General features: G+C 44.7%; 3 protein-coding genes across 4 annotated transcripts in view; all 3 read left to right on the top strand.

The window, feature by feature from the left end:
- Window positions 1-21,996, top strand: part of WWC3 (WWC family member 3) — a 194,937-nt gene extending 172,941 nt beyond the window's left edge. Inside the window, exons 18-23 of one of the 2 annotated variants that reach the window (XM_075915044.2) lie at window positions 5,085-5,244; window positions 8,246-8,410; window positions 10,313-10,405; window positions 11,417-11,644; window positions 12,026-12,153; window positions 19,715-21,996. In XM_075915044.2, coding sequence (XP_075771159.1) covers window positions 5,085-5,244; window positions 8,246-8,410; window positions 10,313-10,405; window positions 11,417-11,644; window positions 12,026-12,153; window positions 19,715-19,781 — 841 coding nt within the window. In that variant the 3' untranslated portion in view covers window positions 19,782-21,996. Of the gene's footprint in view, window positions 1-5,084; window positions 5,245-8,245; window positions 8,411-10,312; window positions 10,406-11,413; window positions 11,645-12,025; window positions 12,154-19,714 lie in introns of both variants that reach the window. The other variant, XM_075915035.2, reaches the window with a different exon arrangement.
- The window catches only part of CLCN4 (Cl-/H+ antiporter 4), a 78,425-nt gene continuing 63,886 nt past the window's right edge, over window positions 12,030-26,568 (top strand). The window contains exon 1 of the mRNA XM_089775230.1: window positions 12,030-12,153. The gene's annotated coding sequence lies outside the window, so the exon portion shown is untranslated. The remainder of the gene's footprint in view (window positions 12,154-26,568) is intronic.
- On the top strand, window positions 14,074-19,708 carry LOC149525712 (uncharacterized). Its single transcript, XM_089775238.1, has 2 exons — window positions 14,074-14,530; window positions 14,764-19,708. Exons 1-2 carry the CDS (start codon window positions 14,288-14,290, stop codon window positions 14,986-14,988), a joined length of 468 nt encoding a protein of 155 aa, XP_089631364.1. The 5' UTR covers window positions 14,074-14,287; the 3' UTR covers window positions 14,989-19,708.

The following is a 26,568-nucleotide window of genomic DNA, read 5'->3' as shown; positions in this document are numbered from 1 at the left end:
TAAGGACTTCTCATAACTCAATAACTGTGACAAGATTTTGCTGGCAGTGGAGGACAAAATTTACTACATTGTTTGGGAAGTAGGAGAACACCAAAAAGATATAACGTATAAAGATTATAACGTTAAACTGCATTTAATTGTTCTTAAAATAGAGCTAGCTTCTCTTGAGAATAATTTAAACCATCACTGAATGAACATAAGCAGTTGAATAGAATTAAATTCACTTCCTATATTACAGAGCAGATGCCTTTAGCTGCTGCATTCAGACTTCCTTTGCTGTATGCAACAATCAAGATTTTTGCTTTTTCTCCCCCTCCAGTTTTGAAAAGAAGGGCATTTTGGAAGTTAGTACATTAAATATGTTGACGTTATTTGACCTTTGTCTTTTAAATATGAGTGAAGAACATAGCTGATAGGTTGTATGAACTCCAGGATTGTTCATTTTTTAAACTCCTTGTGACAGTGTTGAAAATCTTAGGAGCAAAAGGTATGTCAGAAGTCTACAAGACCTTTGCTGTTTTAGTTTCTTTAAAGACATGTGGGCTGAGAATCCCAGTTAGATCAGTGACACTGCTTTAAAGTTGCATCTTACTTCTCAGGAGTCAGTAAGTGAACAATTTATTTTAGTTTTACTATTTTCCCATCAGAAAGATGTGCAGGTTCCTGGCTTTATCTTGCTGAAACAATTTCTCCTCCTTTCTACCAACAAATTGATCAGAAAAGTTAGTATTTAAGTTTATAGTCAAAATGAGGATCTCCTTTTGTACAGCAACTCCCCTCGTGGTGTAACCCACTTTTAAGAAAAGCAACAGCTTTTTCAGATGCTGTCCTTAGAAAAATGGATAGGCTGTAATTTTTTTGCTTTGGCTTTTATTAAAAATATATGTTATGGTAGTATTGTCTTACATTGCATAAGGGAGACTGCTTCTTTATGGAATGTAAAAAAGTGACTGCATAATTTTAGGTCTAGTAACAATACTTTTAGTTATTCAAAGTAAGATAATGACATGAGCAACCAAATCTCATACTGTCGATGTACATTGAAAGCATCAGGAATTGTTCCACCTCTATCAGGCTAAGGATCAGGATTGTGAAAAGTTAATTCCTTAATGGGCAATGCTTAGCATTCTGGTTAATTGGTATGGGCTGGAGCAGCTTCTCTTCCACCATGGGCTACTCCAACTCCATGGGGCTTGCAGCAGAGAGCCTGGCCCTGCTTTCTCCCCCCTCCCCACACCAATTGGTTAACCAGTTAAACTTCCTGTTAACCATTGGAAGGGTGGGGGGAGAATAGCCGGGCTTCATGTTTAACCGGTTAATGGGTTAAATGTGATTTTTATATCCCTACTAAGGATCAGCTGCTGGAGTTGTTATACCAGACAGCTACCCTCCTGATTTAGTATAGCTGTATCTACTTAAGAAAACAGTCAGGTCCCAGAAAAATGAAATTGAGCCATCTAAAAAAAGTGTTCCTCGAAGCCAACCGCATGGTCCTTAAGGTACTGCTCAGTAGAACAGGGGAAAAAAGTGAGATTTTTACCACCTTTCAACTTCCCACTTTATGCAAAGTCTTAATAATGAATATCACATTACTAAGTGTGCTCCTAAAGTGCATAACTAAGAAGTTCGAGTTCTTATTCATGTCCATTCCTATTCAGATGTGTGTGCATCACATGCACAGCCATCGGAAACTTTCCCCTAGCAGCCTCCGTTGGGTCAGCCATGGAGCCCCCTGGAGTGGTGCCAGTATACAGCGCTATATATGACCCTGTTGACCCATCCCTCAATCAGTTCCTTCTTACCATCCATAGCTTGCTCTGCAAGTGTGCCATTCCTTAACGTTCGCTCATTAGTCATACGATTGTATTGTTCTTATAGTGTTAGTTAAATATTAGCTGTCATAGTTCTCACAGGACTGCAACCACGGTCAGAGGCACCAAGCCCTCTGGCACCTCCAATACACTGTTTCGTAAGGCAAGCTTGTGATTGTGATCAGGCAGTTGCTGTCTCCAGACTGTCACTGTGTACTGCACTGGTCCACCTCGCTGGAGACCCCGCACTAGTCCTTGGCCCTGAGGTTCATACCAGGTATGCATGGTACCAGCACAGGAGGCTCATCTCTCTTCACCAAGAGCCGTATCAGGTTGTGGTACTGGAAGGAGACTCTTGACGCTCACTGGCACCAGGACTAGATCCTATCCAGCACTGAGATATGAAGCTCCATCCTCTCAGCATGCAAGGCACCAGCACCACTTCTCTTCAGGCTCAGAGACATGGCAGTACTTGCCAGTACTGGCATCCCGGAGAGATAGGTTGAGGTCACGTAGCAGTCATAGGTCCCCACCTTGCTCATCCATATCAGGGTCCCTTCTTATTGATCAGAGGGCCCATCAGGACCTACTTTGCAGAATGGCCTGCAACATCGGCATCCAAGTGGGGGAGGTGGCTGAAATTGAGGAGTCCATAGTAGACATTCTGGCTCCAGAGGGGCCTTTAAAGGGAAACCCTTCCTTTGGCCTTCTTTACAGCTTTCTCAGCCTGGGTCCCTGTTTAAGACATATGCAAGGCAGCCCCCTAGTCCTCAGTTCATACATTCACGGCCCCATTATGCCATTGATCAGCAGGCCCACTGCTGTGGGTAGGGCAGTTCTACAATTCGTAGCGCACTAGCTCTGACCCCAACTCCTTCGTAGTAGCTTGGGAGTTACCTGCATTAGAATTGACATGAAGAAGCACTGAAGAAAAATCAGTTACTAACCTTTTGTAACTGTCGTTCTTTGAGAGCTGTTGTTCATGTCCATTCCAGTACCACTCTCCTTCCCCTCTGGTAGAGTAGCAAGAAAGAACCAAGGGGAGGGGAGAGGAGGGCAGGGGTGGGTCAACAGGGTCATATATAGAGCTGTATAGCAGCGCCATTTCAGAGGAATACTGCAAGGGGAAAAGTTTCCAATGTTGGCGCACATGGTGCATGCCCACCTGAATTGGAGTGGATGGGACCAACACATCTCGAAGAAGATGCCTGCAAGTCACCAGGGCCGGATGAAATGCATCCTAGAATACTCAAGGAGCTGATAGAGGAGGTATCTGAGCCTCTAGCTATCATCTTTGGAAAATCATGGGAGACAGGAGAGATTCCAGAGGACTGGAAAAGGGCAAATATAGTGCCTATCTATAAAAAGGGAAATAAGAACAACCCAGGAAACTACAGACCAATTAGTTTAACTTCTGTGCCAGGGAAGATAATGGAGTAAGTAATTAAGGAAATCATCTGTAAACACTTGGAAAGTGGCAAGGTGATAGGGAACAGCCAGCATGGATTTGTAAAGAACAAATCGTGTCAAACCAATCTGATAGCTTTCTTTAATAGGATAACAAGTTTTGTGGATAAGGGGGAAGCGGTGGATGTAGTATACCTAGACTTTAGTAAGGCGTTCGATATGGTCTCGCATGATATTCTTATCAATAAACAAGGTAAATACAACTTAGATGGGGCTACTATAATGTAGGTGCATAACTGGCTGTATAACCGTACTCAGAGAGTAGTTATTAATGGTTCACAATCCTGCTGGAAAGGCATAACAAGTCGGGTTCCTCAGGGGGTCTGTTTTGGGACCGGCTCTGTTCAATATCTTCATCAACGATTTAGATATTGGTATAGAAAGTATGCTTATTAAGTTTGCAGATGATACCAAGCTGGGAGGAGTTGCAACTAATCTGGAGGATAGGGTCATAATTCAAAATGACCTGGACAAATTGGAGAAATGGTCTGAGGTAAATAGGATGAAATTTAATAAAGAAAAATGCAAAGTGCTCCACTTAGGAAGGAACAATCAGTTTCATACATACAGAATGGGAAGCGACTGTCTGGGAAGGAGTACGGCAGAAAGGGATGTAGGGGTTATAGTGGACCACAAGTTGAATATAAGTCAGCAGTGTGATGCTGTTGCAAAGAAAGCAAACATGATTCTGGGATGCATTAACAGGTATGTTGTGAGCAAGACACAAGAAGTCATTCTTCCGCTCTACTCTGCGCTGGTTAGGCTTCAATTGGAGTATTGTGTTCAGTTCTGGGCACCGCATTTCAAGAAGGATGTGGAGAAATTGGAGAGGGTCCAGAGAAGAGCAACAAGAATGATTAAAGGTCTAGAGAACATGAGCTATGAGGGAAGACTGAAAGAATTGGGCTTCTTTAGTTTAGAAAAGAGAAGATTGAGAGGGGACATGATAGTGGTTTTCAGGTACCTAAAAGGGTGTCATAAGGGAGAAAATTGTTCATCTTGGCCTCTGGGGATAGAACAAGAAGCAATGAGCTTAAACTGCAGCAAGGGAGGCTTAGGTTGGACATTAGGATAAAGTTTCTAACTGTCAGGGTAGTCAAACACTGGAATAAATTGCCCAGGGAAGTTGTGGAATCTCCATCTGTGGAGATATTTAAGAGTAGGTTAGATAAATGTCTATCAGGCATGGTCTAGACAGTATTTGGTCCTGCCATGAGGACCGGGGACTGGACTCGATGACCTCTCAAGGTCTCTTCCTGTCCTAGTATTCTATGATTCTATTATAAGAACAATTATGAAAGTTTAGTAACTGGTTTTTTTTGTATTCTGCCTTTTAATTACTTGATATTCCTTTATTTTAGTATTCGGAGAGATTTTCAAAAGAGGAAGGCACCACTTACTTTATGGTGTTCATAATTTTGAATACTTTCAGTTGGTGTGCCTCTTGCTCTTTTGTTTTACTGGCTAAATAATCTAGTCATTGCAGTTTCTCATGTTTTTTCATGGTTGTTGAGAGAGACACCTTTTATGTATTTTAATGTTCTTTTCAAGGTTGGGAAGTGACTTTCTGGGAGGACTAGAAAAGCTGGTTCTTTCCTGAAGGAGTTGAAATGGAATTATGTGCACCTTCAGAGGCCCAAATGAATCATCACCTAATTCAACTGGAATATCTCTGAACTGCAGTGACAACATTTAAAAAAAGGACCAATTGGTCTTGATTTGGGTGTTGAAATTTATTAACATGGCACGTATTTTTGCATAATTTTATCTAATTTCTGAGAGATCCTGATAATGTTCTGTCCTTAGGAGTTGGCAAGCAGAATCTGTTGACAGCGGATGTAGTAATTGCACTCAGACCAGTCCACCTTATCCAGAGGCATGTTTTGGTGATTCGTTACGAGGACATACGTTTGCGGTTCAGGCGGGCCAATACAATTCTGGGAAACTGCATCCGCCACCCCTAAAGGTAAGTACAAAAACCAGTGTATTGTAGAACATTGGCAAACGTCTAGTGCATGTCATGCATTACTGGCAGAAGCTGAATTTGTCACCAGATCAGAAAATAAAATCAAAGTTGCATCAATAACCCTGACACACTGTTGTCTGCAATGCTGAAAATCATAATCTGTGTTAAATGCGCTCTCTTAAATTACTTCTTGGGGGAAAACTGCATGTTTTCTCATAATTTTACTTCTTATAACTGAATTCTTGTCCAGTTTCTCGAACAGAATAATTTTGTCAGCACATAAGGTGAAATAGTTTGGCTTCCTCACAGTGTGTGAGTATGGATCTACGTTCAGTAATCGTGATACCTAGAAGTGTTGTGGAGAAGGCCATCCCCAAATGCAAATACCCATAATGTCACATTTTAAAGATTTTTAAAATGTAAAAACTAAAAGCTTGTTGACCTTGCTCTGGGTATGTTAATATAAACATAGTTGATTTTTACACCTGAAGACTGTACTTTATTTAAAATGTTTTAATAATGTTTTAATACACCTGAAGACTGTACTTTATTTAAAAGTGCTGAAGACTGTACTTTATTTAAAATGTTTTATTTGAGGAGTTAAGACACGGACCAGGTTCCTAGCTAGTGTAAATCCATGCAGCTCCCTTGGAGTTAATCCTATGAAGGATCAGAACCTGTCAGAATGTGGTACACCATGTAGTATCATGTTCTGCTTGGGTCGTACTGAATGAATATTTAAATGAGCCATCTGAAAGCTTAGAGGCTTGTTTCAAAGTTTAATATTCAGGATCTCCAAATACTTAAACGTTTTTCTGTGATAGCTTCGAAAAATGTCTCCTGATTCCCTCTGACAGTTTCCTCTTCCTATGTGTGTAAGGACCTAACTGTGGGGTTGCCGCCTTCCCTAGAACTAAGGATGTTAAATTGCAGTTATCTGGCTAATCGTGTAGTCGATATAAATTGTATCTACTACATGATTATTCGATAAGGACTGCTCTGCAGGGCCACAGCAGGAGTAGAGTAAGAGCTGGCTTGAGCCAGGACTCAGCATTCCTGGCTCCTGCCAGCTACAGGAGCCACCTGTGCTGCGGCTCTGGATTTTAAATGTAGTAAAAGCTGAGTAAGTAAATTGGATCTGCTGTGCAGCCGCGGGACTTCCTTCCCTTGCTGCCTGCCTTACTTCCTGTGGCGGAAAGGGGGGAGGAGTCCCGCGGCTGTGCACCAGATCCAGTGTCTCAAGAAGCATACACGCGGCTCCTCTCCTCCCCAAAACAGCTGGCGCACTGCCTGAGATGCTGGTTCTGGCGCGCAGCCATGGAACCCCTCACTTTCCTCCCCCCTCTTCAGGAAGGCAGGCAGGCAGCACAGGGAAGGAAGTCCTGCAGCTACACATCAAAGTTGGTGTCTCAGGAAGTGTGCCTGCTGTTTTGGGGAGTGGAGGAGTAGTGCGCATTCTTCCTGAGATGCCAGATCTGGCACACAACCATGGGACTTCCTCCTTCCACCCCTTCTCTCCCCCCCATGTCGCAGGAAGCTGGCACTACTTCCATTTTTGCAGGAACTTGTAGAGCTGCTGGCTCTTTCTTGGGGGTGGGGAGAGAATGGGGGAGAGGGCTGGAAACACCTTGCGATCGACTGGCTGCCCCCATAATCAACCAGTCGATTGCAATCAGTATGTTGGTGACCTCGGATCTATAGCTACATCACCAAACAGCACAGACAGTTTGCTGGATAAGACTGATGCCTAAGCTGTTGTCTCAGTGGAAAAGAAGAACTAAATCACTTTTCAGGAAATAGTACTGTTTCTAGGTAGGGATGTTAGTGAGTAGTCAACTACCTGATAAACATCCCCAGTCCTGTGCCCCAACACCCCTGCACCATCCACTCATAGAAAATCTGTGTCCTGAGCCCATGATACTCCCAACCTCCCTGCCTTGATCCCCTCATACACACAAGCCCAAACTCCTGTACCCCCACATTCACAAGCCTGCGGCTTACTCAGCACCCCAACACTCTCCAGCGTAGAGCCCCCTCCCTGAACCAGCATCCCCTTCTCCACCTCCTCCTGCATCCAAATTCCCTCCCCCAGCTTGCACCTCTCACCCTTTCCCACAGCCAAATCCCTCATTCTCACCCCAGGGTCTGCACCTTCTGTCTCAACCCAGTGAGAGTGAGTAAGGGCTGGGGACAGCAAGTGGTGGAGAGGAGGGGAATGGAGAGGACCGGGCCTCAAGGAAAGGGTGGGGTCTTGGGGAAGGTATGGGGAACATCTTGGCTGGCCCTGACTTTTAAAAAGTTAATCTTGGGTGTAAAAATGTTGGAGATCACTGCTGTAGATGCTGCGTTAATCTCCAGTTGGTTTAAGGCGCAGCAGAAAGGCTGTTAGCACTTTCAAAGCAATCCCACTATCTAGAATTGAGTGGTTTTCAAATGACTTTTTCTTAAATGAGAGATGATTTATAGAATCATAGAATCATAGAATAATAGGACTGGAAGGGACCTCGAGAGGTCATCGAGTCCAGCCCCCCGCCCTCAAGGCAGGATCAAGCTCCGTCTACACCATCCCTGACAGATGTCTATCTAACCTGTTCTTAAATATCTCCAGAGAGGGAGATTCCACCACCTCCCTTGGCAATTTATTCCAATATTTGACCACCCTGACAGTTAGGAATTTTTTCCTAATGTCCAATCTAAACCTCCCCTGCTGCACTTTAAGCCCATTACTCCTTGTCCTGTCCTCAGAAACCAAGAGGAACAAATTTTCTCCTTCCTCCTTGTGACACCCTTTTAGATATTTGAAAACCGCTATCATGTCCCCCCTTAATCTTCTTTTTTCCAAACTAAACAAGCCCAGTTCATGAAGCCTGGCTTCATAGGTCATGTTCTCTAAACATGCTCTGGATATATTAAAACTAGATCACAGTTTACATGGCAAGTTTTTCTGCTTTTGTTGAGAGAAAAGATCATTGGGGTAATGGTATTGTTTTGGTGATTGTAGGTGGATAAAGAAACTAACACAGAGGATCTGTTCCCAGAAGAAGTCACTATTCTTCCAAAAGAGAGAGCCTGCCGCAGGACCCGGGCTTCTGCTTTTGTTCGTAGTAGCACTATTGTTCGATCACAGACCTTCTCACCTGGAGCACGAAGTCAGTATGTTTGCAGAGTGAGTAGCAGCTTTTTGCAGTTTTACGTTCAGAAGCAGAAAAAAGTGCTGTTTTAAAATACTTGCATCCTGTTTGCAAGGATCAGGTCAGTTAAAAACTCTGCATTGATTTGAAATATTATCACTGGAAAGAGTTCCTATCACTGAGCTTACTTCTCTATAAAATATTATGAATTAAATGATAGACCCCCACTGATCTCTGTTGCATAATCTTGTTTTTTGCCAGTTAGTGAAGTTACATTTCTTGTTGAGGGTTCCTTCTTGCTACCATCGTACAAATAATAGCAGTCTCTTGAAAATGCTTTCTCACACTTCAAATTGCTGCACTGACCCAGCTCCCTCCCTCCAGCCACCCAGGGGGCGAGGGTTGGGCTGGACCGAAGCAGGCCAGGTCCTTCCCTATGGCGGCAAAGGGGGTTGGTCCAGACTGAGGCTGGGTCTGGCCCAGCCCTCTCCCTCTGGCAGAGAGGAGGTACCGTGGAGCCTGGTCCTTTCCCTCCAGCCACGAGGTGGGAGGCCACGTAACTCTGGCCCCCACCAGCGAGGGTCAAGGCCATGTGGCTCCCATTTCTCACCCCAGATGCCGTGTGCGTTTTGCGTGCCCTCCTCCCAAGCCCCCAAGAGGTTGTGCAGCTACCAAGCCCCCACGGCTCCACGCGCTGCTCCCCTCTCATCCAAAGCCCCTGGGCTCCCGCATGATGCCCCCTCCCACTCCAGATAGCAGCGGAGCCACACGTCTCAATTTTAACTCCGGCAGCCGATGGAGTATACATTAAAAATATCAGCTGTTATTTAATAAAAGGAACAATATGGTAACGGTTAAAGCAAAAGATACGTAATTCTGCCTCGTGGGCACGGGAATCACAAACAACAATCTTTGGGATGTAAGGGAAGGTCACAGTCTGTTCCTCACATGTCTGAGGCCGCCTGGCCCAGACCTGGCTGTATTGCAGTGATACAGACACTTGGTCTGGTGGTGGCCACATGCTCTCAGGGTCAGTGCTCCTGTCGGGTTTTACTCCCCCTACATGTCTGGCCTGTAAAACCTCTTGGCCCTATGCCCAGGGTCCCCCTCGCTCACCTGAGTTGTTCATCGCACCTTTCTGTGGGCTGCTCTAGCCTGCCTCAGTGCTGCTGCTGTTCTGCTCATAGCACAGCTCTGTTCCCTAGGCTACTTCTCTGGTTTTCTCTGGCTGCTCTTCTCTCCTTAGCTCTGCCCTGCTGCCCACATATAGAAGGATGGGACCCTGGGTTCCTGACTCCTTCATAGACCTGCCTGCTTTGTCAATCAGACTGACCTGGAGCACTGGTCCCTGGGGACTATCAGTCTCAGGCTCTTTGATTTTTCATCGTCTCTTCCCTTTTGATAATAACAAACACACTAAATTTGAGGAGGGGCTGGCAGTCTCCTTATGTTAGCATGGATCTGTGTTCATGTCACACTCCCTGTCACTACCCAGCCCTGGCTGGGGAAAGCTAATGATCTAATCAGTGAACTAAATTTGGTGATGAATTCTGGTCATGTGTCATCGTCTTGCAAATATACCAAGAAGAGTGGCTTGTTATACACAAGAGTAAACCACTTTTGATGGTAGAGTAATCTTCCTAACCAAAAAAATCTGTTGGCAATTTAAGAAGAAACAATGAAACACATGTACCATCTATTAACAAATAAATATTGTTCAGACACGGTACAACAGGGTTTTTTTTTAAGTGAAGTCAATTACGCGTTTAGGATGGAGTGAAAGAACTTTTGTTCATTATTGTAAGTAAATCCTAAGAAAGTGGTCTGTTATCTGAAAATAGATGCCATTGTTTCCAGTCATAAAAACTTGCAACATTTAAAATTTCAAAGCAACCATGAGTAAATGTCCGTTTCTGTTTGTTGTCTTTTCTGATCAGCTGTATCGTAGTGACAGTGACAGTTCAACACTGCCAAGGAAGTCACCGTTCATCCGCAATACATTGGAAAGGCGTACTTTGCGCTATAAGCAGGTATGCTACAGTATGTGAGCATGTGGGTTTTTTCTCCACTGAGACCACCTTCTAACAAACTGAAGTACCAGTATTTTGATCTGCATTTCAGAGGTCTGTGTTAGACGGTTTTTATGAAGTATCTGATACTGTAATGCAGTAAACTATTTGGGCTTTAGGAGAAGAGAGAAATAGTCATAAACAACTACAAAAACTTTCCTGTCTCCTAATGATCAGTTTATATAGATACTGATTATGGGTTGGTTTAATTATCCAGTGTGGTAAAACATTATGGGTTAGTCTGTGCTTGGGTGGATACCCACAAAGTGAATTAAGAACAATTAGCGATTGTCATTATAACCCTATTTGGTCCTAGGTGTTAAGGAGTAAGCAAGGGTAAATGTCCCTTTAATCTCTTACCAGAGCAGAGGGACAGGAAGTGTGCAGAGCCATGTTTTTATCTCTCATACTTGCTAATTAGTGCTGCTGATCCAGTGTGGGAAGAGGTGTTACATAATATTGCTGGGAGAGATAAGTAGCCATTTTTTACTGCCTTCAAAGCAAGGAGGAGGGAGCTTGGAAGAAATTCTTACTCAGGACCTGTCTCTGAGTCATAATGCTTTTGGGGGATTACTCCTATAATGGTGTATGCCACCCTTTGCTGAAAGCTATTCCTGAAGACTTCATTGAATGCAAGAATTTCATGATGGCAGCAGAAGAAAGGTACACAAAATAAGTTTGATTCACCACCTTATGAATATGAACTAAGACATCTTGCTAGAAAAAGGCATGAGTTTGAGACCAAAACTTGTATCTACCGTCAAACACAAATTGAAATAGAATGCCTAATATACAACATATGTTTTGTCTTGTCACAGTGAAATTAGTACATTATTTTCAACTCTTGAAGTGCCAGAATAGTTAGAGGCCTGTATGCAATGTCTGTGTTAATCTACAAAGACTAAATCAATACAGCATGTTCTGAATACTCTCTCTGTTGTCTGTTTTATTTGAATTATAATAACCTAGCAGTCCTGTCGATCGTCTTTGGCTGAGCTTATGGCAAGGACATCCCTAGACCTGGAGCTGGATCTCCAGGCATCCAGAACTAGACAGAGACAGCTGAATGAGGAGATATGTACTTTGAGAGAGTTGAGGCAACGTCTGGAAGATGCCCAACTCAGAGGGCAAGCTGATCTTCCCCACTGGGTCCTTCGGGACGAACGATTCCGAAATTTGTTGAAAGAAGCAGAGAGGCAGGTATGGTTTCTTGGGCCATATGTTGGGCAGGCATACTCTGAACTGTTGATTCAAGCCTGATTGGCTGTAAAGCTATCTTGGAAGTGCTGAAATTATAATGTTCCCTGATTTTAAATAAACAGTTTCATCGCAGATACCCTTGTTCTCATGAAAACATCATTTCATTTCATGATCTTAGGCTCATTTGAAAGATGAAAATATAGTACGTTTCAGAAGCAATAAGGACTGAAACAGTCCTGTGGCTCTAGCAGGTCTAGCTATTTCGGATTTGTGCTTGGCTGGTTTCATTGAGGAGGAGTGGAAAAGCATATTATTTGACAAGATGTCTTCATTTCCATATTTCCAGCTGTTAATTTTTAGTTTGGCTTTAATATTTTTCAGACAAGACAGACCAAATTTGAACATCACCAAGAACAAGCAGCTGAGAGAATGCTAAAGAAAGCATCCAAAGAAGTATATCAACTGCGTGGACAAAACCAGAAAGAACCTATTCAGGTGCAGACTTTTAGGTAAGCAGTAACCTCTATTGAAAATGCGCGTTTAACCTTAACAGATCTCTGTGTGTAGTATAGTAATGTGTTGTTACAGCTCATTTGGTAGTTCAAAACCAGTTGGTTTCACTATGTAGTGTCCTGTGTATCTGTAGTCTTTACTTTATATACTCATGTGGATCTGCCTTCATTAGAGTGCTTTTGAGCAGTTTATGGTACAAAGACAAAAAGCCAAAGCGAAAAATCACTGTCGCTCAATGCTGTTATAAAAAGTGTTATCTGTTACAAAAAGAGAATGTTCATACTCATGTACACACATTTTCAGGCTTTATTTATAATTAAGGTGACTAATACTACCACCCTATGCTTTAGATGCCAAGCTCAGATGGTTTAAGTGCTCCAAGAACCAGCTGCTTCCCTACATGCACAGTCAATTAATTAATGTTCTATAGGTACTATAGTAAATAGCTAAAATAGGGAAAGGACAAGTTAAAAATTACTTGGACAAGTTAGATGTCTACAAGTCACCAGTACCTTAGGAAGTGCATCCCAGAATACACAAGAAGCTGACTGAAAAGATATCTGAGCTATTAGCTACTAGCTTTGAAAAGTCATGGAAGATGGGAGAGATTCCGGAAGACTGGAAAAGGGCAAAGATAGTGCCCGTCTATAAAAAAGGAAACAAGGACAAACCAGGGAATTACAAAGCAGTCAACCTAATATGTGTATTATGAAAGATAACAAAGCAAACATCTAGAAGATAATATAATAAGAAATATTCAGTGTGGAGTTGTCAAGAATAAATCCATGTCAGACCAACTGATAGCTTTTTTTGACAAGGTAACGAGCCTGGTGGTATATCTAAACTTAATAAGGCTTTTAATATAGTCTACCATGACCTTCTCATTAACAAACTAGGGAAATACAACCTTTAGTAGCTCCATCTAGGTTGTATCTTCCAAAACCGGAATTCTCTGGTCCAGCTGAACCACAGATGTTCCTGGCTCAGAGAACCTCGGTAGCCTAGTGGCAGGAGGGGCCAGGTTGAAGCAGCGGACGGGGTAGGGGCTGGTGGCAGTCCGCGACAGCCTGTGTCAATGGGACCAGGTTGGGGCTGCCCCCAGCAGCACAGGATTGGGCCAGCAACAGCACGGGGCTCGGGCTAGAGCCCCAGGCAGCCTGTGGAAGTGGGGCCGGGGCTGGTGGCAGCTCCCAGCAGCGTGGGGCTGGAGCCCCAGACAGCCTGCAGAAGTGGGGCCAGAACCTGTGGGCTGCTGTGGGGCAGGAGTCCATACTCTCAGCAGCCCGTGACAGAGTGACCGGGTCCAGGGATGAAAGCCCCCAGCAGCCCACTGCAGCGTGGGGCCAGAGTCCTAGAGATCCTGTGGAAGCTGGGCCAGAGCCTGTAGACTGCCGTGGAGCTGGAGCCAGAACCAGAACCCCTGACAGTCCCAGCCCCCAGCAGCCCATGGTAGTGCAGGGCTGGAGCTGCTGAAGCCCAGCAGGCAGTCCAACTGGGGCAGAAGCAGTGGGATCGGCAACCCAGCAGGCAGCCTCGTGGAGACTGGAGGGAGTCCCTCCACCTATCTCCCCCACTGGCAGAGTCACTAAATCTAGGATGAAGAATCTAAATGAGAATTCTTCTGCTCTACTCTGGGCTGAGTAGGCCTCAACTGAAGTATTGTCTTCAGTTCTGGGTGCACATTTCAGGAAAGATGTGGACAAACTGGAACAAGTCTAAAGAACAACAACAAAAATGATTAAAGTTCTAGAAAACATACCTGTGAGGGAAGATTGAAAGAATTGGGTTTGTTTAGAAAGGAGAAGACTGAGAAAAAGCTTAAGTTTTCAAGTACCTAAAATGTTATGAGGAGGAAAAAAATTATTCTCTTTAACTTCTGATGATAGGCAAAGAATTGATGGGCTTAAATTACCTCCTTGAGGGACAGGAAAGCTTCTTACTGCCTGCTCTGATTGCCCTTGTGGACACCACCACACTCCAGCCATGGAGCTGGACCTGCCTCAAAGCAGTCGCCAGTTCTTAGACCTCATGCCACACCACCTGGTGCAGTTACTGTAGGCTGCCCTCATGGAATAGGGCACCTCCTGTCTTCTCTCCAAGTTCTGCTCATGCAGCACGATCCTTTCCTGCATGGAGCGGTGGGACGACCAGCAGTGGCTCCAGAACTTCCACATGTGGAAGGCTACCTTCATGGAGCTGGGCCAATGGCTCGCCCCTGCCCTCAGGCGATGGGACACCCGCATGAAACCCACCATCCCCCTCCAGAAGTGGGTTGCCATCACGCTGTGCAAGTTTGCCATGCCAGACTGCTACCACTCCATGGAGAACCAGTTCGGTGCGGGGAGATCAATCATCGGGGCTGTTGTCATGCAGGTATGGCGCTATCGTGGTGTTATCCCAGGAGGTTGGTGAACTTCTGGAATGAGGTTCCCTAGGGAAGGGATTGGGGTGGAAGCTCCCTCCTTGAAAGGTTTTTCAGTCCCGTACTCTCAAAGCCCTGCCAGGGGATGGGGACAAGTTGGGGTTGCTCCTGGTGTGGGGGGGAGAAGGTTGAATTCCCAAGGGCCCTGGCAACTCTGTGATTCCCTGTTTGTCTCTTTCTGCAGATAGTGAGGGCCATCAACACCATCCTGCTGTGTAGAGTCATTATCCTGCGTGACGTGAACCTCATCGTCACTGGTTTTGCCACCATGAGCTTCCCCAACTGTGGGGGAGCCACTGATGGCACCCATATCCTCATCTGGGTGCCAGATCACCAGGCATTGAATTATATCAACCACATGGGGTACTTTTCAATGGTCCTGCAGGCCCTCATGGATCACCAAGGCTGATCTACCGTTAATACCAGGAGATAAAGGCGCATGATGCCCACTTCTTCAGGAACTCTGGCCTCTTCCAGAAGCTGCACACCAGCACATTTTTCCCCCAACCACTCCGTCAGTGTCGGGGATGTGGACGTGCCCATGTACATCATAGGGGACGCTGCCTACCATTTGCTTCCCTGGCTAATGAAACCCTTCACTGGACACCTGGACCCCACCAAAGAACGTTTTTACACCAGGCTCAGCAGGGCCCACATCATGGAGGAGGGCACCTTAGGCCATTTGAAGGGAAGGTTCTGCTGCCTCCTCATCCACCGGGACCTTGGTGAGCGGAACATTCCCCAAGTGATAGCGGCCTGCTGTGTCCTCCAAAATATATGTGAGAACAAGGGTTTCTGCCAGGGTAGAGGGGGCAGAGGCCAAGAAGTTGGCCAGGGCCTTTGAAGAGCCACGCACAGCTTTCATCCAGTAAGCTCCTCGGTGACATTGCACATTAGGAAGGTGAGGGAGAGTTTCAGACAAGGACACTAGTGAGAATCTGCCCTGGGAGCCTGTGCCTTCCTCCTCTGTGCCTTTCCTCTCCCAGCCCTCCCATCCCCTGTTGATAAAATAAACCAGACCTTTTGTTTTGAACAAATAAACTCTGTTTTGTTTAATTGGGGTAAATGTAACTGGGGGAGGGATCAGGGAAAGAACCTGGGAGGGGGAGCTGGAAGGGGAAGGAGGGTGAAGAGGCTCAGGGAATGGGCCCAGGACTGGCGCCTTCCTCGGGTGGTCCCGCTGCCTTGGGTGCGGGGTCGTCATTGGGCAGCTAGGGGGAGAAACCAGAGGTGCAGGAGCTGGAGTTGGGGTGGCAGCAAGAGCGGCCACCAGGCAGTCGGTGGTGGTGGTGTAAGCCTGCTGCAACAGCTCCTGCCAAGTGTTGTGTAACAGCTCCAGGTCATCTTCCAGTGTGTAGACCTGCTGGGCCAGAGACTGCTGCAGGGTACACAGGCAGGTGATGTTCTCCCACTGCAGGTCTTCATGGGGTCACCTTTGTCTGCAGATCTCACAGGATCAGGAGGCTGGCGCGGGAGATGTGACGCACAGCTGGTCCAATTGTAAGAAAAGTGAGAAGAGCAGTCATCCCAGGAGACAGGATGCATGAAGCCAGCTCGCATGTCTGAGCGAGACCGAAAAGTCTCAAGTCAAAGGCGATGTGCTTTGAGCAAGGCCATCTGTGGCCTAGACAATGGGCCCTTTCCTGTAGGGGCATAGATGTCCTGGGGGGAGCCTCGCTAGCCTTTTGCCCCGGGAACAAGCAGGCGTGGGAAGCAGATGACGGGGCGGCTTGGCTTCCCTGCATGCTGGACACACGCCGGCTCCAGCAGTGGCAGTGTTCCACAAGGAGAAGACTTGTATCCCTGCCTTTTGGAGGAGAGGAGTGAGGGTTTTGGGGGAGGTGTATGTGGGCAGCTAAAGCCACTTGATGGGGAAGTTGCTTCTGGGTCCCCTCTGCTTTCTGCCCCTGGCCCTTCCAGCAGGCTCCTCTGGCAAGAGACCTGTGTCCTCTGTCTCATTGCATTGGCCTGGGAGCGCAGGCTTCCCCAAAAGTGCGGGACCGTCTGTGTGTGTCCGTGACCCCATCCTCCCCAGTGGTGGCTGGTGGTGGGGAGATGTCCCACCACAGGCTTGTGAGCAAAGCGGGCCTCTCCAGAAATCCTGTGAACAGGAGCACAAGGTTCCTGAGCGGCTGCCTCATTGCGGCTTTCTGCTCCGGGCTGGAACTCCATGTGCACCTATATGCACAGGTTACTACTGTGCGATCTGAAAGCCGAAAACCTCAGGCAAAGAGCGTGCAGCCCCTCGCCACCCACACCCTCCCCCCCATGTGTGTTCAGGGAAAGTAATGCAACTCAACTGATGAGCTTTTCCTGGCCTCATCTGAGCCCTGGGTGACTTCCTGGGAGGGGGTACCAGCTCCAGGGACAGGCAGACCTCCTGGCTGGAGAGCATGGTGTCTGTGCTGGCTTCCTCATCATCACCACAGCCATGCCCTCTGGGAAGCTGACGACAGGCGATCTGTCACCCTCCCAGGATGCCATCAAGCTGGGTGAAGAAGCAGTACATCTGGGGTGCCGTGCCTGATTGGGAACTTTTTCCCTGTCTTTGGCATGGACCTACCAGAATTATTTTATTTTCATTTCATTCTTTTATTTTATTTGTACCTGGTCCAGAGTGTGGCTGTGCCCCCTCTAGACCAGGCTGTCAGCCATCTGGCCAGAAAAACTCGCATTTCGCCATCTGGCACAGAGATCTTGGATGTTGGAGTGTTCCCTCCAGATCTCAATGAGATCCAGGATCTCTGTGTCAGTCTGAAAGGGCACCTTCCTCTTTTGCCCCTGGGCAGGGGCTTGGGATGTGGCTGCTGTCATGATTATGAGGGTTAGCCAGCAGCCTGGGGATTAAGGGGTTAACTACACCTAGCCAGGTGGAGTGGCCAATAGGAACGTAGGTAGGACTTTCAAACTAGGACAAAGGAATTTGGTTTTTTTCCCTCCTTTGTCTCTCTGGGTGAGTCCTCTGCAGCTACAGGGAGGGACAAACCTGTCTGTCTCTCTCCAAGAAACCATTCTTCACTTTCTGTAAGTAGGGTAAAGTTTAGGTAGTTTCATTAGGCTTTATTGTTTTAAGGGTTGGGTATGGGATCTGATATCTGGCACCGCTTAAGAGATGCTTGGCTTTTCTTTTTAACTAAGTTCTAGCCCATGGTGAAATTCCTCCATGAGTATATTTTGTTACCTTTCCATCTCATCCTTATGCTTGCAACAGGAATATTGTAATAAAAGAAGTTTCTCCTTTCTTTTTATTAAGCTGTCATTGGTTACTTGTGTGTCCTGATTTTTATAATAGGGGCGAGATTTCCCAAATGATCTTTCCCCTAATCTCATTATTAATATTTGGGTGGTGGCAGCGGAAGTTTTATTACCAAAATCTAGGTTTTTAAGATTTTGGGGGAAATTTTATACCAAAGCCTGGTAGATAAGGCTTTAGGGTACACTTGCTGGCACCCACTTCTGCATTCATCATGCCAGAGTGAGGAAGGAGCCATGACATGGTGGGATTATTTTGAGAACCCAGGATTTTTAAAAGGACGCAGGTTTTTCTTTTAGTTGCAAGCTTTGCAGTTTTTCCTCTTTTTTTTTCTTTCCTTTGTTTCTGTGGGGCCTCAGGGAGAGGCAGACAGAAGCTTAAGCCAGATATCAGATCCCATACCCAACCTTTAGAACAATAAAGCCTAACGAAACTACCTAAACTTTACCCTACTTACAGAAAGTGGAGAATTGTTTCTTCGATAGAGAGACATGCTTGTCCCTCTCTGTAGCTGCCTAGGACTCGCCCAGAGAGACAAAGGAGGGAAAATAACCCAAATTCCTTTGTCCCAGTTTGAAAGTCCAACCTACATTCCTATTGGCCACTCCTCCTGGCTAGGTGTAGTTAACCCCTTAATCCCCAGGCTGCTGGCTAACCCTTATAATCATGACAGCTGCCTGCTCCCTTGCAGCCATGGGGGGCTTGGAGGAGGCACAGGGATCTGCTGTGGCAGCAGCAAAAGCAGTCAGGGCTCTGCTGTGTGACAAAATGGAAGCTGGGCCTGCTTTGTGCCACAAGCCCTTTTCCCCTATAGCTGTAGCTTTAAGGGCTACAGGGGAAGGGGAACTATAGAGGTCTGATGAGTGTGGACAGAGTGGCCACCAGGGCACATGTGGAAAGCTTGGAGGGCAGTTATTTCGAAATAACTTCAGCTGCACTGTGTGTACACGCCCTATTTCAAAATAACTATTTTGAAATAGGTGTTGTTCCTTGTGAAATGAGGATTACAAAATTCGGAATAAACCCGTGAGTGCAGGAGGGGTTCAGCCTGTAGTATTCCTTTTTTGTTTCACTGGGGTGGACAAAAGGGCCTCCGTGAGACAGATCCAGCCCACCAAGTGAGTTGATCCAGCCCACAGAGGCCCTGCTGCTCCGCTCGCCCCCAAGCCAATCAGAGCTTGGGGAAGGGCAGTGCGCATGAAGTCTTCAGCTCTGCAAAGGTCTCAGCACTGCTCAGCTGGCAGTTGACTCTAAGCGCGAAGCTTGCTTGCAGAGCGGGGGCGGGGAGTGAGAGACTTCATGTGCTCCCCCTCCCCAGGCCCTGATTGACTTAGGGGCAGCATGCAAAGTCTTCTCCCACATCAGAGGCCCGGGTACCTACAGGGAACTACCAGCTGTTCAAAACTGCTGGTGGTTCTCTCTGGGGGTGGGCAAAGACTTTGTGCACTCCCTCACTCCTACATCAATCAGGGTCTGTGGGAGGGGAAGCATGGAAATGTCCTAGCCCCACCTCTTCAACCTGAGGGTGGCCCATGGCCACTTCAGAAATTTCTGAAGTGACCCCCAGTCAAAAATTATTGCCCACCCCTACAGTAGACTCATTCTATGATCACTTTGAGAGCTACTTACGAAAAGTACTATAAAAGAGCTAGATGGTTTTCTTTGTTCATGTGTTATAGATATATACTATATGAGCCTAGTTTACTGTGTTTATAAACACCTCAATAAATATTTGATCTGAAGACTTTAATAAGAGCTCAATAAAATATAGCAAGACGTTCAGTTTCTTGAAATGAAAGTCTGTATATATGTGTGTGTTATATGTGTGTGTGTGTGTGTGTATTTGTTTGACCACCTTTTTATCTGTTTTTTTCAATGGCAGAGAGAAGATAGCATTTTTTACAAGACCAAGAATTAACATACCTCCTCTACCAGCTGATGATGTGTAACATGTTGCATTGTGAACATGAAGTATTTATCTGTTTCATTTTAATGAAATTATTTGACTAGCTAAATTCCTTTTAAAACTTTGTGCAAAAGCTATTAATATACATCTTTTGTAAAAAATAAAAACATAAAAGTAAAAGTAAAAAATATAAATATATTATACATACACACACATACACATATATATTATAATAGTGACTGCAGCAAGGCTTGGTTTTTCCTTGTTGTGAAATTGACATCTCTGAAGACAACTTATTTTATAAAAGATCAACTATCCTGTTAAGAGTGTGTACAGTTTTTATGCTGTTTTATTTGATTTAAAGGCTGGAAGACAGAAACAAAGTGAGTTCAGGCAAATTCACTGTATTGTAATTTATTTATAGCACATTTTCCTTGAAGGAAAATACCTACTTTAAGATGTATTTTAAGACTGAAATTTTGTTCCTCAGTATTTGTCATACAGTAGAATGGAACCATTTGAGCTGGTTTTGTTTCTGATACCTGAAATGAAAATACTATGTTCTAAATTTGTCACTTTTATCAGCTTTATTATCTGTATCTTGTAATGTAAATGTATTCTTTAGCACTTCCCGTGCTATAGGAAAATATTATCCCCTGCAGTGTTTTAAATACAGATTAAAAATGACATTCAACATTGCAGAACTCATTTGCATGTTTTTACTGTGCACTAATTGTTCTCATTTCAGTTGCATTTTAATATATCTTTATATTTTTAAGTAGATTCTCAATTTTAACGGGGGGAACAAAGAGGGTGGCAGGTCTTTTGTTTTGCTATGATTTAATGAAGATGGAAATCAGGGAGGGGTGAACTTACCATATTTCTAAAACCAGTAAAGGAATATAGCATCTCAGTAGTTTTAAAGATTGTGGTCCCATTAGAAAAGTACTTGAGTCCTATATTCTGGAAAGCATCCCTATCAAAAGAGGGATGAATATCTTTTTAAGCATGTACTTTGAGTTAAGCACATGTGTAAGTGCTTTCCTGCATAGAGAAGCTTTTTAGAAACAGGGCTTATATCTCTGGAAGATATAGCTCTCTTGGCTGGCAGCTGGGCCAACTACAACTTAGCAAAGAGCATTTTGTTACCATGTGCTTTAACATAAGACTGTCACCCTAAATTCCCGATAATGCCAGTTTTCTGTCCTTGCATTTTGCAAGTATGTAAAAATACTTCTTACTAAGCTACTATAGACAGTTTCTAGTATTTTCTAATGTGCATTACCTAATGAGAAGGGGACCCCACACAAGACTTATATACCTACAAAATCCCACCAACCTACAAAATCTCTGACCAGTAGAAATGTTTTCATTATTTTTATAAACAAGTAAACATTCCCTGCCGTGTTAGCGATCATACATTCTAGCATTATGTAAGAATGTGAGAACCTGAGTTAAACTAAGTCTATTTTCATTGTTCAAGCTGAGGAAGAAAGTACGCAGACTATAAATATCAAATGTATATTATATCAAAAACCCAAACAGATTCATAATTGAATATTAGTAATAAAGACATTTATGTTTTTAAAGTATATTCCTTTTTACCTGACAGAGTGTTTGTAAGCTTCCTATTCATCCAATCTGGCATGAAAATTTGTCAAGAAAACTGGATGTGAAGATGAAGAATATTTGACTTTATCAAGCTTCTTTTCTTGGCATTGGTATTGGTATTACACAGCATATAAGCAAACAAAAATAAACAAACACTTATTCAAATAAATAACTAAAAACCATTTGAAAGAATTGTCAGTGTTGGGATGAAAGTCAGAATAGCAACTCTTTTGGTGCTCATTACCTGAATGTCCCAGTAAGTGAGAGGGAATAGATCAGTCTCCTTTATTGTGAGTGCCATTAAAAAAAGGCAGTATTTACCAGCAGGTACGCACTGTGATATCTGAGATGTCACGGACTTGTCATATACTTGGATTAGGAAATAACAGCACAGTATCTAATGGCAAATGTTCCTGTTTATTGTTTTGTTTTTGTTTTTTGTTTTTTTAATGGTGACTACTGACCAGTATCACCAGAATGTTAAATGAATTCAAGATTGACTACTGTAATGAGTACTTTTTTGATGTGGTAATGAGTTATAATAATCAGTATTCATCTCGTGTTGTCACAGTTTTGTATGATTGTGTCATTTGTATTATTTGGAAAGTATTCCTTCTACAGAATAAAATAATTTACTATAAATACAACTAGAGCCTTGTTATGTACCACAATGTTTTTTAAATAATTTACATACAGGTCATTACAATAATACCTTTATAAAGCAATTTTGTGGGTTGTTCAGCATTATTTAGATGACATCACTATAATAAACTTTCGTCTAATAGTAAAAGTTAGGGAGCTTGTGAAACCAAACAGTCCAGAAAGACTACCGTGAAGGTTAGCAATGGATACAGAGTGCTGAATATGGGAACAGTGTCTTGAATTCTTAGCACTAATACCTCCCCTTGAAAACAAGTTAAAATTTGCATCAGAGGCTCAGGGTTAAGTCCTTTCTGAGCTTATTTGCTATGTTTATATTATGATGAACAACTTCTCTGTAGAGAAAACACTGTTTAAGATTTATTAAGGTTTAATTTGTGATCTGCAGATAACTTCACAGTACTACTACTTGTACTACTTTAACAACTTATTGAGCATCTATGGCCATGTCTCCACTTAACAGAGGACTCCAGCAATCCATCTTCCAGGGTTTGATTTAGCAGATCGAGTAAAGATCTGCTAAATTGAATGATAACGATGCCCCTGTCAACTGTGGTGCTTTTCACGGTAGTGAGGAGAAAGGTAAGTTGACAGGAGCATTTCTCCCGTCACCCTCCCACTGTGGGGCTGACCCTAGAAAATTGGTTTAAGGTTACATCAATTCCAGCTATGCAGTTGTTGTAGCTAGAATTGTGCATCTTGCATTGATTTTTCTCCACCCACGTAGACCTGGCCTTAATTCTTTAGATGGAAGTTGCTCCAAACAAGGAAAATATATAGTGCAAGTTAATTTTGGGGATCCATTACTAGCTTGACTGACTTATTACTAAGCCACACTAGGGCATTTTCTTCAGAAGACTATGCATTCAATTTGAAAGTGAATGTTCAGTGCACATGGAAGACTGTGGCTTGCTATGCTGCAGAAGCATGGTGTCCTCATTGTATCTGTGTAATCCTGGGCAGCACGAGCACAGAGGGAATTTATAGCACTGACTATGTATGTGCTGTTCTCAGTTTGCTGTTTACAAGGCATTATGGGTATAATAGAGCCAGACTATTTTTAAATCGTCTATGGGAAATAGGCTTTGGAAGTTTTAACCGTCACTCTTTGCTGCCATCAGGGTCCATCAGGAAATTAAAGGGGATATGTTAGACTGGCAGCATGGTATGAGAACAAAGTTCTGTGTGTCCTTTACTGAAATGATGATAGATACATTGCAAGATGATAGTTCAAGGTAAGCGTTATACATAGATTAGAAGTTTCTTCGAAGGCAGGGGCTGGGAACCACACGCCAAGGGTCTGCATCCGGCCCCCGGCTTGCCTGGATCTGCCCTCCAAGGGTCAGCTCCACCCCCAGAATTGGGGAACCCATGCTGGTGTTCCAGCCTCCCTGTGGGGTTAGAGCATACAAAATCTATGAGTCTGGGCTTCCTTGGCCTCCGGGAGGGGAATGAGGGATTTTTGTTTGTTTATTGGGGGGGGGGGGGTTACTCCTCACTTGTGCGGCCCTAGACTGATTTTTCTGTGGGTCAGTAGCCCCTGACCCAAAGAACGGGTGGGGAAACTTTTAAGGCATAACTGATTATGTATGTTATTAACTATAGGTCCTGCTGAGCATAATAAAATACCAACTTTTGTCCCACGGAGGAAGACTATGTTCATTGTGACCCCAATGTACTTTTGAAGTGTGGAGGAACCCCACAATTAGAAGATATTGTGTGAGATTTTTAAAAGTTCCATCTACAGGGTGAAGGCTGTAAATACTCAAGAACTTTTGTACTAAGGAAAACAAAATGTACATTTCCTCTCCTTTCCCCCGCCCCCCCACACGCCTTCCAACATTGTATATACAGTACTACTGCTTTTTTATTTTTTTACCATTTGATATGAGACCGTAAATTGAGCAGATTGTTTGGTCCACTTCATAAAGTAGTGGTTGGAAAATAATGAGGAATTGTATTGAAAGGCATTGTGTTGTAACTATTTGGAAACAATGAACTTCAGTTATGTGCCTTACACCATTTATTTGGCTGGCAGTCTGGAAAATGCCTGTGTTCCTGGCATTAAAAGCTTTAATGAGATATTTTAGCAGCATAAGTTGTTGTAACCTACAGAAGTAACTATTTGGTAGAATTTTATTTTTTCTATGGTGAATTAAATATTCTGCCTCTTAAATCCTTCAACATATTAGTAATGAGTCTGCCTTGTTAAAAATACACATCAGATGTGATAGGCAAAAAATGGGGGTGACTTCAGTGAGAATAATACAGAAGCAGAGAAGAAATCAGTCTATTAATTTAAAAGCTCCTGTATACTAAAAAGAGAGCCTTTGGTTTATGCTCATTTGACTGCAGCCTTCACTCCCTGGTTTATGGCCTGGGTTATGGTATAGGATTATGTGCATGTTAATAGATATTTTCTTAGCTGTGGCACTGTAGGGTATGTCTGCACTACAGAGAAGATGCTGTCGATCTTCCAGTGTTAAAATTAGTGGGTCCAGTGAAGACATGCTAATTTGAACTGAGAAGGGCATTCCAGTTGATGCTGGTAAACCTGCTCCTATGAGGAGTTCTCCCTTTGACTTCCTGCAGTGTCATCAGCACCAAAAATTGAGTTAAGGTACAGGCAGTCCCTGGGTTACGTACAAGATAGGGACTGTAGGTTTGTTCTTAAGTTGAATCTGTATGTAAGTCGGAACTGGCATCCAGATTCAGCCGCTGCTGAAACTGATCAGTTTCAACAGCAGCTGAATCTGGACACCAGTTCCGACTTACATACAGATTCAACTTAAGAACCCCAGGCGTCCCCAAATCAGCTGCTGCTGAAAATGATCAGCAGCTGATTCCAGGAAGCCCGGGGCAGAGCAACTCTGCCTCGGGCTTCCTGTAGTCAGCCGCTGGTCAGTTTCAGCAGTGGCTGACTTGGGGACGCCTGGGGCAGAGCAGCTCGGGTACTGCTAGGTTGGTCCAGTAGCGCGACCGCTCCTTGGCGCTACTGGACCAACCCAGCAGCACCCCAGCTGCTCTGCCCCAGGCATCCTGATTCAGCCACTGCTGAAACTGATGAGCAGCGGCTGAATCAGGACTCCTGGGGCAGAGCAGCTGGGGTGCTGCCGGGTTGGTCCAGTAGCGCCAAGGAGCGGTGCTGCGGGACCAACCGGCAGTGCCCCACCTGCTCTACCACAGGCCCCGGGCTTTGCTCCACATCTCCCTGGTCTGCTGGGGGGGGGGGGGCACTAGCTGCGTCTCCCCTCCCTCCCCCCAGCAGACCAGGGAGACGCTGAGCAAAGCGGCGGAGGACCCGGGGCCAGACCTGCGGTGCTTCCAGATCAGTGCCACGGGTCCGGCCCGGGTCCTCCGCCACTTTGTTCCACGTCTCCCTGGTCTGCTGACTCCCCCAGCAGACCAGGGAGATGGGGAGCAGCTTTTCTCGCCCCGGAGGAGGCGGGCGGCGGGACCAGGTGTCCCACCGCTCCAGTCCTCCGGGGCGAGAAAATCCCCGTTCGTAACTGCGGATCCGACGTAAGTCGGATCCGCGTAATTCGGGGACTGCCTGTACTTTGACTTTAGCTACACAATTAATGTAGCTGAAGTTGCCTATCTTAATTCAACCTTATCCCGTAGTGTAGACATACCCATAAACAGGTCTTGACAAATTAGGCAATCTACTCGCCCGTGGCGAGTAGATTTTAGCCTGGCGGGGCCGCGCAGCACGGTCAGCGCATGCGCAGCGTGAGCTTCCGTGCAGCTGGCAAGCGGGGCTCACCGCCACTTGGCAAGCCCTGGCCATAAAGAGCCGATGGGTCACATGATGCTTGCTCTCATTAGTTTGAACTGCTAAACTGAATTAAAGAAAACTTCGGGTACCTCAAGGATGGGATTTTCGAAAGAAATAACAGCCTTCCTGCTTCCATTAAAATCAATTCGAGTTTTACTCTTGCTCCTCCACAGAGCAGAATTAATGCAACTCTGAGCACTTAAAGTCCTAACCTAAATATTTTCCGAATGCTACTTTTCCATGCATGCAGTTGTTGTAATTGGCACAGAGCTCTTACATGATTATGAATGAGAATGGGAGAGGTGATCAGCCTGATTCTGTGCCAGGAAGTGGACTATAAGCCAGTCTCTCAAAGTGTAGTTCACAAAATGATAAAGTTTGAGAAAACCCACACAGAGTACTACATTTTAATCCTTTGTGCAAAGTTGGTATAAATCATAGAATCCTAGAACTGGAAGGATCATCAAGTTCAGTCCCCTGCCCTCACGGCAGGGCCAAGCACCATTTAGCTCATCCCTGACAGATGTTTATCTAACGTGCTCTGAAATATCTCCAAGTGATGGAGATTCCACAACCTCCCTAGGCAATTTATTCCTAGAAAGTTTTTGTTTATGTTCAACTTAAACCTCCTTGCTGTATTTAAGCCCATTGCTTCTTGTCCTATTCTCAGATGTTAAGCAGATTAATTTTTCCTCTTCTCCTTGTAACACCCTTTTAGATATTTGAAAGCTGCTATCATGTCCCCTCTGTCTTCTCTTTTCCAGACTAAACAAATCCAATT

This window comes from Pelodiscus sinensis, chromosome 1 (assembly GCF_052426305.1).
Source record: "Pelodiscus sinensis isolate ZL-2025 chromosome 1, ASM5242630v1, whole genome shotgun sequence".
NCBI lineage: Eukaryota > Metazoa > Chordata > Testudines > Trionychidae > Pelodiscus > Pelodiscus sinensis.
This window is presented reverse-complemented; position numbering and strand designations above follow the sequence as displayed.

Coding starts and splice junctions, on each gene's coding strand:
- LOC149525712 (XM_089775238.1), top strand. CDS start 14,288: ATGGAGCGGTGGGACGACCAGCAGTGGCTCCAGAACTTCCACATGTGG. Junction 14,531..14,763: donor TCGGGGCTGTTGTCATGCAG/GTATGGCGCTAT, acceptor CTCTTTCTGCAG/ATAGTGAGGGCCATCAACAC.